This window comes from Magallana gigas, chromosome 9 (genome assembly GCF_963853765.1).
Source record: "Magallana gigas chromosome 9, xbMagGiga1.1, whole genome shotgun sequence".
NCBI lineage: Eukaryota > Metazoa > Mollusca > Bivalvia > Ostreida > Ostreidae > Magallana > Magallana gigas.
The window spans coordinates 50,129,964-50,141,547 of record NC_088861.1 but is presented as its reverse complement, the minus strand read 5'-3'; the positions used below and the strand labels follow the sequence as shown (position 1 = coordinate 50,141,547).

The 11,584-nt window shown below is 36.3% G+C and overlaps 2 protein-coding genes across 17 annotated transcripts in view; both read right to left on the bottom strand.

The window, feature by feature from the left end:
- Window positions 1–839: 839 nt before the first annotated feature.
- On the bottom strand, window positions 840–4,729 carry LOC117691115 (splicing factor YJU2). The gene is made up of 7 exons (XM_034476436.2): window positions 4,572–4,729; window positions 4,256–4,356; window positions 3,811–3,955; window positions 3,053–3,187; window positions 2,614–2,795; window positions 2,092–2,218; window positions 840–1,655 (listed from the first exon to the last, which is right to left on the bottom strand). Exons 1-7 carry the CDS (start codon window positions 4,593–4,595, stop codon window positions 1,242–1,244), a joined length of 1,128 nt encoding a protein of 375 aa, XP_034332327.2. The 5' UTR covers window positions 4,596–4,729; the 3' UTR covers window positions 840–1,241.
- Window positions 4,730–5,659: 930 nt separating this feature from the next.
- The window catches only part of LOC105338968 (mitogen-activated protein kinase kinase kinase 15), a 33,418-nt gene continuing 27,493 nt past the window's right edge, over window positions 5,660–11,584 (bottom strand). For all 16 annotated transcript variants that reach the window (XM_066072255.1, XM_066072253.1, XM_066072256.1 and 13 more), the window contains 7 exons: window positions 11,399–11,504; window positions 11,081–11,234; window positions 9,932–10,024; window positions 9,509–9,564; window positions 9,060–9,142; window positions 8,866–8,942; window positions 5,660–8,473 (listed from right to left, as the gene is read on the bottom strand). In XM_066072255.1, the coding sequence (XP_065928327.1) occupies window positions 8,389–8,473; window positions 8,866–8,942; window positions 9,060–9,142; window positions 9,509–9,564; window positions 9,932–10,024; window positions 11,081–11,234; window positions 11,399–11,504 (654 nt within the window). In that variant the 3' untranslated portion in view covers window positions 5,660–8,388. The remainder of the gene's footprint in view (window positions 8,474–8,865; window positions 8,943–9,059; window positions 9,143–9,508; window positions 9,565–9,931; window positions 10,025–11,080; window positions 11,235–11,398; window positions 11,505–11,584) is intronic.

Genomic DNA, 11,584 nt, shown 5'->3' with positions numbered 1-11,584 from the left:
TGAAATAATGAATTGAGGATAATTTTTAGTGACTAAAAGATGATCTTTCACAAAATTTTAGTATGGTTCAGTACAACTCAGTATAAGAGTTACTCTGGATACCTTGAATTAATACCTGGAATTATTATTGCAAGTTAAAATTGGACTTCTATATCTGGGATTTTGTATATTTTGATTACATGTGTAATATGTCTGAGAAACGCTTAAATGTTAACATCACATAATCTCGAGATAGTTTTATGTTGTGTAGTAGGTTAGGAGGAATGAGCATGTAAATACAATGAAAATATTTGGCTGGGCAAGGAATCGAACCCCGGACACCTGCAACTCTAGTCAGGAGCTCTACCACTGAGCTACCCAGGCCGATATCCACGGTCCATTTAACCCAAACTATCACAGTTGCTTAGTAATTTACTTTAGTATACTTTGAAGTTATTCTACTCTGATATAACATAAGAGGGTTAGATGACCATGGCCATTTTTAGACTGTATTGGTCTCCTTTAAAAGGAAAGCTCTATATAAGAATATATGAAACTGCCCAGATTTAAGGTAAAATATATGGACTTCTGTTTATTACATAGTAGTTTATAGCTATAAACGTGACATCTAAAAGTAGGATCTAATTATAATGGCTAAAAACATGACATCTAAAAGTAGGATCTAATTATAATGGCTAAAAACATGACATCTAAAAGTAGGATCTAATTATAATGGCTGACTTGTTGACCTCCCACCCTCCTTAACTGGAGTAATTCAATCAGGACGGACCATTCAGAAAAGTTTCACCTACTTCTAAAACTCTGATGTAACTATAAAACTTGTGTATAATATAAGTATAAACTTTTTAGTCTCTTGTTTATTTTCATACATAACAAATACATATACATTTTTTTTTACAATATTAATAATAAAAGTCCCTCTACATGACAGTTGTCTGGCTGAACCTATGACATAGCTTCCTGTTGGAGATTTATTGAGGGACGGTGTACACCTGACCACCCAGTGTGTCAGTCAAATCATCTTGGTACAGATTTCTTCTTCATTCAGAGCTGTTCTTACAGAATTTGGAGGACTTGAACTTCAGATAAGGAGCGGGGAACACAGTTAGGACCAATCTATCACCAGATATATATGGCCACTAAGTGTCTATGACCACCAGATATATATGGCCACTAAGTGTCTATGACCACCAGATATATATGGCCACTAAGTGTCTATGATCACCAGATATATATGGTCACTAAGTGTCGCTTTCTTCACTATCAGAGTAACTTCCCAGCATGCTCAGCGCTGAGCTTCCTGCTGTCGTAACAGGTCCTGACTGATCTCCTTTTGTCTGGGTCTGACCAGAGTTTGTATTTGTCTGGGTTTTATCTGCGTTTGCCTGTTGTTTTTTCTGATCGCCCTCCAATGTTCCGTCTACACGAGAGGAAGCACTGCTGCCACTTTGTCCCATAGAATTCGTCTTCTTTTCACTTGTGTCTGATTTCACTGTCAACGCCTCTGATTTCTCGGTCGATGCCGATCCCTTCTTCTTGTTACTTTTGACGAGTTTCATCAGCGAGGCTTTGCTGCCCACAGACCCTATACTTCTCTCCCATACTGCCGGCTTAGCTGCTTTACTGGTGCCTACTTTACTGGTTCCTGGTGCGTCCTATAACAAAATGTGTACTGGATATAAAACACTGGTACAGAAACAGATCATCAAGTCATTCTGCAAGTTGTACATGTCTTTTTGTGAAGCTTCATACATTTATAAAATCAACATTTATTTACACGCACTGGAGAGGATATTGCAATTACATTATGTCTAGTAAGTACATTATTTTATGTAAATTGATTTTTCAACAAATTAGGGTAGGTTTTTGATTCGTATCAACTTATATATACATATAAGTGCGACTACATGACATTAATGTATTTGATTTTGTGGAAATTGATACTGCTTTCTACCAAAACACACAAAATGAAAAAACAGCAAAATATGATATGTTTATAGTAATCATTCAAATGAACTAGATTCAAAATATCTTTAATTAAAAACACAACTGATGAATGATGCATGCACTAATTCTGTCTCCCATGCTTACGCTGGTCAGGAAGTCCGTTGGTTTGGTGGTGCTGACTGGTCCCTTCTTTACTGGTGGCCCTTCTCCCTCCTCCTCATCATCATGGAGTCGTTTAATACTCTGACCATTCACCTCACCAAAAAGCTCCCTGAAATTATAAACAAACACTGAAAGTGGTTCAAAAAATGCGTTCATTTTCTTCTTTATCCATTTGTAATCTATATAGCTCTTTCTCATTCACTGTAATATTTTTTTTCTCCTCCCTGTTTATCTTTTTCTTTCTCCTCAAACTTTTTATCATCAAATAACCTCCAGACTGTTTTATCTGTCTGTCTGCCTCTCTCTCTCTCTCTCTCTCTCTCTCTCTCTCTCCCCTCTCTCTCTCTCTCTCTCTCTCTCTCTCTCTCTCTCTCTCTCTCTCTCTCTCTCTCTCTCTCTCTCTCTCTAACCTTATTTCTTTCCCCTCTCATTCTGCCTGTCTCTCTGTCTCACATTTCTTCCTCCTTCTCTCTCTCTGTCTTTCCTTCTTCACCTCTCTCTCACCTTATCTCTCTCTCCTCTTCCTCCTCCTGAAGTCTCTTTAGCTGTTTCTCGTACTCCGCGTGGAATTTCAGAACCTCTTCATGGTCAACCTTTGCATGACGTGCATTCATGTCCCTTATCTCTTCCAATGTGTCAATTTCCTCAATTTCTTTTCTACTTGCCTTTGTTCTGTTTTCAAGAATCTGAAAATTTAAAACAAATTCATTGTAAAGCTCTACAGCAAAAGAAAAAAGCTCTTTTTATTTGCCATATATAGACTTTTCATTTTCAAATGGCAAAAAAGAATATTTCATTGTCAAACAGTGTATAATAAGTGAGGATGTCAACAATATTTCTCTAGAAAAGGTTTTTTGATCTATGCATGCTAAAAATATATAAGTAACTGTAACCTTCAAATGACTGCAAAACGAGTGAAAAAACCAGGATGTTGGACTGTTACCTTCATTGGATTATTTAGCTCTTCATCTTCCTTATCTTTGATTTCTTTTTCAGCCATCTGTCTGGCAAGTTTCTCCGCCTCAAACAGTCGTGTAGCACCTGCTTCCAGGGTATAGTCTGTGTTCTCCAGGTCAGTCTGTTAAACAACATCACATTTAGTATTCATCTTTCCAAACATCACATACTTTTATAATGTCTTAAATCTTAGGGAAGGCACTGAACAAATAGAAAACTGGGAGGGCATGTAATCAGAGAATCTCCTTCGATTTGATATGAGCCATGATTTACATCCTGCTCAATCTGTGATTTCTTTCATTGTGTTAGGATCTGAGATAAAAGATACACAAGTCATATCACTTTTGGCTCTTGTATCAACTTTATATGGCACTGGGGCAAGGGCATGTAATGCTTTTAGCACTGGGGCCTAGGCCATTTACATTCGGAAAAATTAAGACATATGTGGAACTTTAGGAAAAATAAATGCACACTGAAACTCTGTAGACACGAACTTTTGGATCATAGTGTTTTATTATCAAGTTTATGATGCACAAAAACAAGTGAACAAGTTTTGCTATCAGAAAAATCCAAATGTGGTCTTCTATATTGGGACTAATGACAAATGGAAAAATTCAGATAGGAAAAGGGCACTGTTTTGAATTTGGAATGACTCAAATTAATGGCACTATTAAAGACCCTGTCGCAGTCTAAGAACCATGTCAAATCAATGTTTTATATCTACTATAAATACTACAGGTGTACCTTAAACGCAATCTCTGACACACAGCGGGGACACTTGATGTAGAATCGGAAGATTCTCAGCCCCAGGTAATACTCATCTTCAACATCCTCCTTTCGAGAGTTGAACTTTTTCCCTTTGTAGATGTACTCCCCGCAGTTATCACACCTGTTGTAAAAAAAAATCAGGTAAGTTATCACACCGCTAGCCAAAGCAAAGAGTAGACCAATGTAAGCTCTATAATGTGACAGTCAGACAGGTTCGAAAGCCAGTGCCAGAAAGCTCAGTTAGTGGATCAACTGACTAGAGATTCAGGGGGCTCAGGTTCGAATCCAGGTCTGGCATGTAATTATTCTCCCATCCTGTTACACTATACAAATTGTTTACAAATATAAACCTGATTCTACACATCTTTCGAGAAGACTAGATTAAACCCATATAAAACTCTTTTAAGTATCTATAACATACCTCATATTCATGGGCGCCATTATACGTATGTTGAACGGTCGGTTCTTCTGCGTCTTCATCTTAGGGATATCCGTGGGATCAAAATCCGGGGGGTAGTATTTCTGTAACGAATCACATTAATGGTTACATCAAACTAGTCATCAAACACATTAACAAGTAAATTTGAAATAACCCAAACGGTTCAAATATATCGTCAAAAGCGAGCTAAACTCTGTATCTATTACACATTACAAACATCAACAAAAGATTAAATCCGTCATTAGTTATAACAGTTAACAAACTACCATTACAGTTTCTCAATAGTTTAACAACTTACGTTTAAGACTTTCCTTTCTGACATCTTCTTAAATTACAAGTAGTGTAAACAAAACGGTAAAGTTAAACTCGATGATCGACGATCAACAATCACTCTCGAACCAGACGGGTGTCGCTAAAACGTGGAACGTAAAGATAAACATCGTATATATTATTATTTACTTATTAATATGTTAACAAACCAGAAACGATAAATCAAGAGTATTTTAAAATTTCCAAAATGTTTTACTACAAATTTTAGTATGTGTTAATTTTTTTCCAGGAAACTTTGTATGTAACCTCAAATAAACTTTCCATTCATTTCGCGTTTTAGCAACACCCAAGTAGATAAGTCGATCACAAACTCATTCGACTATTGTTAATGTGGTCTTGAAATATTTCGTGACAAAACGTCAATTTACTAACTTACTACTATTTAATAAAGGCTTAATCAATAACATTCTTCTCATCTTATTCACTTCCAGAAATAACAAAAACCCACAGTGAGTGAGAGAGAGAGAGAGAGAGAGAGAGAGAGAGAGAGAGAGAGAGAGAGAGAATTTCATACTGAAGTTATATACAGAGAGAGAGAGAGAAAGAGAGAGCTTGCTTCATAATGAAGTTATATAAACAGAGAGAGAGAGAGAGAGAGAGAGAGAGAGAGAGAGAGAGAGAGATCGCAATCAATCGAGATAGAGAGCATTTCATAATATTAACATTTTCAACTTTTTGTCTGTGATAATTTTAACCCTAAAACCCAATTTATAACTTCATAAACCACGAGTGACACAAAATGGGCATGTTTTATAACATAACCAAAAAACGGTATTGGCTGCAACACATAGTAATACATAGCATGTGCTACGTAAAAAAAATAGTGGTTTTAAAATAATGTTGTTTTAAAATGTACAAATTAGAAATTCTATGAATATAATAAGGAAGTAAATTATGATAGATTTGACCACGTTCCGACTGATATTATATCACCTCATAATACTCAAAGAATGATTCCTTATTCTTTAAATGAAGCTATATAAACAGTGCTTTTTTATACAGTGACAATTAATTATAACCTTTTGATTTAAAAAAACACAACTCATCTTCACAAGAATTTGTATTTATTCCTGGTTGGGATGCAACACACTTGGTGACCATTTTATTCAGTGACAATATACAGAGATGTATAAACACTTGTAACTTTTCATTATTTATGCAGATAATGTAACAATCAGAGAATATATAACATTTATAACATTTCATAATCTTAACACAGAGATAACATTTTGTAACAATTCAATCTGATTCAAAGGTAATTAACTTTTGTTTAAAAAAAAAACGATTCACTTTTAATAATTAAGAGATAAACTTTCTGTATCATCAAGACATAGGTAGGATATTAAATGAAAGAATATAAACTTTATGAAATGACATTTATCTCTAATAAGAGAAGATGGACTTATGTTTAGACTCGACTTTTCATTCCAATCCCTTGCCACACATACAACGTTTGCGTCATTCATCTCAATCTCACCGAGACTTCATCTCAATCTCATCAAGACTCACACATTTGGTATAGAGCTAGACCTTTGTGAATGGGGAATACATCAACAGTAAAGCTAAGAATAAACCAGTCATAAGTAACAACATGGTAAAATAAACTGATAAAAGCAAACAACTGCAATTCTAACACACAAACAATACTGAATGCTTACTGGGAATCAAGATAAACTTTAAATTTTTTCTAATCTAATAATCAATCACCGGGCGATTTAAGCATGACTTTGGGTGTATTCGTTTGCTTCCTCCAGAACTGGTCCAGGATATCTCCAGAGTCTACCTGCTATTTGAAAAGTAGAAAAAGCAGATCTACCGGAGATCTCCATACTGCAAACGAGCAAATTACATGTAGGATTACTCTTGCAGCTCTCCAATCGACCAAACGAATACATCCTTTCTATTAAGAATTGTTTGGAGTGTGTTGAGGTGATGTTTTCTGGTATGTGCATGTGCAAGGATTATAAACAGAAAGTCGGTCATGTTGCCAAAACCCATAGCAACAAGTTTCGTACCGATAAACTAAAGGTTAAAAAATTAAAAAGTATTGGTAATAACAGTAATTTGTAAAAATGGAAGGTGAAAATTTTCAGGATATGATATTGGACAAATATCTCTGAAGGTCTAAAAACAATGTCAAAGTTAAAATGAATTAAAATGGAGAATAATCTTATTCCATTCATACTCGATATAAACCTAAAAACAGATGTAAAACTTCTAGTAGAAAGAAATCACCTTAAAGACTTAAAAAAATTCAGAGGCAATATAATGGGTAAATTCATGATAAAACAATGAACAATAAAAGTCCAATTCAATATAAAATAGATTGAGGAACAATATGAAATAAATTCAATTGATGATAAATTCTTTCGAAATAAAATTCCTAGATAACATTAATATTTTCAGATAGATCTGAGAACAGCAAGACATACACAAGTATACAGTCTGTTTTGCATTAAGTGGGCTTGATGGCCATTTTTAGACTATATTGATCTCCTTAATTAGGAGAGCTATATATGAAGATGTAGGAAAACATTCAAATTTTAAAGCTAAAAAATATAAATTTTCTTTACCAAATGAAAGTTTTAAACTTAAAACATCATTTCTAAAAATTGAGGGTAAATCTGTGGTTAATTTGTTGACAATCCGGCCTCCTTACACAAAGTAAATTGTTAAAAACAAATTGAAGACCACTTATAAAACACTTAACTTCTGATAAACTTTTCTAACTGAAATACAAGATTAAAAAAAATCATTTTGCATCATGTCTTGTAACAATAGAATTTAACAGGTAAGCTACAAGTACATGTGGAAGAGACATTGTTCAAAATATTGTGCTATCAAAAAGTTAAATAAATTTTTCCAAGAAAAAAAGTGTGATACAGAGGGTAGTTGCAAACTACAAGTCTGGGTGTAAACAGAGTCTGATTGTTCACATCTTGTTTGCTACCATCTCATCCAAATATCCTCAAATCAATGGATGGTCGATATCATCACAGTGTTTTGTTCATCAATAAAGTTAATGCCTCACAGAAAGCTGATATTTTTGACGATGAATGGGAATACACAACCGTAATGTACAGTGAAAGTTGAATACTGAAGTAGCACCACATGGACAGCATCAACTAATAAACACACCCAAAGGAAACACACACCTAATGTAAACTTACCCAATGTTAACTTACCAATGAACCAACATCACTGTCTCTAAGATACATGCAGAAAATTAACACACTAATTAACGATGTGCAATTACTTGTTGGCAATGTCATATGAGACTAGCCCCCTCCCCCCACCCCTTCATGATTCACAGCACTTTGACATCACAGACATAAAAACACTTAAAAGAGGAAAATAATAGTCAAGTTACACAAAACTTCCACAAAACAATAGTCAGTCAATGTAAAATTTGGTATAAATTAAAAATACTCGTAACTTCCTTCAATCCCATCTCCCGACTGTATAAACCAATCACAGGAACAGTCTTAAACCATGTGACTAGGAAGGAGACAGGTCATGTGACACCTTATTTTCTCCCACAGACACAGTCCTTGCTGTTTCTAAGTACCTTTAGCTGCATACACTGTCGACGTCTGACCTGTGACATCGTTTGACTGTCCAATGTCATGTGACATCATTTGACTGTCCCCGGTCATGTGACAGTCTTGTGACACAGTATGACTGTCCCTGAATCCATGAAGAAAACTGTATGACAACCATGATAACGCAGACTTGGTGACAAACACAAGGTCACTTGGTAACCTGGCCTTGACCTTTGACCTCTGTTACCTCTCCTGGAACATTTTCTCCAGGCCATGCTCCTTCCTGTGGCTCTGTATAACCCGCCACAATCGACACAGGACGCCACCTCTGCAGAGAGGAAAAGAATTCAGAACATAGTAACATCAGACAATAAATACATACAACTAATTATATCATGGTTTCCTTAATATGCAGGGATTTTACCCAATGGCATGCAATAAATTTTTGTTATAATAACACCTCAATGAATTCACAGCTGATTTTTATGTAAATCTATTGATATGACATACAGAGTTTTGTATCGTACAATGCTATAAAATCAGGTTTTACACAGTCACCAAAACTGCAATAAAACATGATATAAAGAATCTCTGATGATCTGTGAGGGTATATTACAGTTATTATACTCTTGTGTGTTTTTCCCCTCCCCAAGGTTCGCTCAAAACATTGAGATCCTATAATGTTTATTTTAGAGACTATGAAGGCCACTAGACACTGACCGGAGGCCGAGCCGTTGTAGGTCCTCGTACCGAACTATCTCCAGCAGATCCGACAAAACAAACTGCTCCTGTGTGATCTAAAAAACAAAAAATTACATTTGTTACTGTGTATGGAATCATATTCAGCTGATTCATTACAAAAAGACGAATCATGTGAGGATAATACAGCTTTAGTAATATAAACCCAAAGTTACCATCTCAATGAGATCTTCATCAAACTTCCTGTTTCTGAGCCAGAGAACCAGTGCTTCGTCCGGTGGCTCGTGGATGGCCGGGACTAAAAGTGACAAAACAACAGTATTAGTGGGGTACACATCTGACCGGTCTGTATGGAGGTGATGCAGGGACAATGTTGATTACATAGTTTAGATGTTACTGACCGGTCTGTATGGAGGTGATGCAGGGACAATGTTAATTACATAGTTTAGGTGTTACTATAATGGTAGAATATTGAAAGTAGATGTATAACTGCCATATGCTACAGAATAGCATCATCAACACAAACAATGCAGACTTCACAGTATGGTATATACCAGAAAGACTTGTGGTCCACAGTCAGCTTAACATTACACAGTAACAGAGGTCAACCAGAAAGTTTTACACCATTATGGTAAATCAGAAAGTCTTTTGGTCCAGAGCTTACCTCTAGCATTGCTGAGTGCTGCAGCCTCTGTTACATTGTTGATTGAAGATAAAGCCCTACAAAGACAGGACAATACTACATACAATACAGACTTAAAGAAACACACAGGTTTTTCATCAATACAATCTCACATCAGTTTATTTTCTGAGAATTAATTAAGAAATTGAAAATCTGATATAAATCATCAAAATCCATCAAGACCCAGAAAAGTCCTACACCTCAAGAACAGAATGTATTATTGCAGTTCTGCCTGCAATAGAGTCAATTCAAAGTGAAATTGTTCAATGATACAATAAGATTTCCTTAAAAATCCCTATTTAAATTGATCAGCTTTAAGACGTTCGTTAGACTTGCTGTATTTTCTATAAAATAAATGTGTTCTGATTAATTGGTTGTGAGATGTTCAATCATAATGTGGCTTACTGCATGTTCTCTAGATGTGTTTTCTTCTCCTCTATTGTTTTACGTAAAACATCACCATACATCCTGTTTACATCCACCAGTTGCTGAAGCAACCTAGAAAACACAAAGTCAGCCTTAAATAGTCAGCAAGGTATGCTCAGGACATTGATAGATATAATTAAAGTTGAAATTGCCATTGAGATCAAATGCATCATTACTACCATAATATCAACAGAAAGTTCACCGGTACTTCTAAATAACCCTCAGGCTGACACTTTCTGTTCTACCTGTATAAACTACTTCCTGTTTGACCTTCCACCTTTTGCATGGACACTTCCTGTATAACATGACACTAACTTCATGACCTACTTCCCGTTTGACTTGATAGTTACTGCATGTTTACTTCCTGTACAGCATGACACTTTATGACCTACTTCCTGTATGACTTGATACTTACTGTATGTTTTCTTCCTGTACAACATGACACTGCATGACCTACTTCCTGTATGACTTGATACTTACTGCATGTTTTCTTCCTGTACAACGTGACACTGCGTGACCTACTTCCTGTCTGGCCTGATATTTACTGCATGTTTTCTTCCTGTACAACATGACTCTGCATGACCTACTTCCTGTGTGACATGATATTTACTGCATGTTTTCTTCCTGTACAACATGACACTGCATGACCTACTTCCTGTTTGGCCTGATACTTACTATATGTTTTCTTCCTGTACAACATGACACTGCTAGACCTACTTCCTGTCTGGCCTGATACTTACTGCATGTTTTCTTCCTGTACAACATGACACTGCATGACCTACTTCCTGTTTGGCCTGATACTTACTGCATGTTTTCTTCCTGTACAACATGACACTGCATGACCTACTTCCTGTTTGGCCTGATACTTACTGCATGTTTTCTTCCTGTACAACATGACACTGCATGACCTACTTCCTGTATGACTTGATACTTACTGCATGTTTCTCCTGTGCAACATGACACTGCATGACCTACTTTCTGACTGGCCTGATATTTACTGCATGTTTTCTTCCTGTACAACATGACACTGCACGACCTACTTCCTGTTTGGCCTGATACTTACTGCATGTTTTCTTCCTGTACAACATGACACTGCATGGCCTACTTCCTGTTTGGCCTGATACTTACTGCATGTTTTCTTCCTGTATACTCTCCAGCTGGTTCTGTAGCTCTGAGACGGCTGAACTACGATACAACAAGGCTGACTTTCCTGAGTTTGTGGACGGAACTCCTGACGTCTCAATCTCTTCCTCCTTGGATCCGGCGATGTTTGCTCCCAGATCTAAATAATTCATAATAAACTTAAAACAAGTCCCAATACCACCAAATAACCAGATTATAAGAAGGATTTTATTCTAAACCTCACTCGGTACATGGCAAGTAAAAAGTAAGATCAAAAGAGGGATTTTATTCTACAGTACTACTTGCTCCACTCACATGACGTACCTGGAGAAAGGATCATAATGGCCTCCTGCACTGCTCCCCTCAGTAAGTTGTCCAGGGCAAACATCCAGTGGGGCTGGATGCTGTGGCTCTTTAGATGCTTACTGACCTACAAAATGTCATACAGTTAAGAGATAAGGTATCATTTTTGGACATATATCGGGATATAAATACGGGATGCCCCATTGG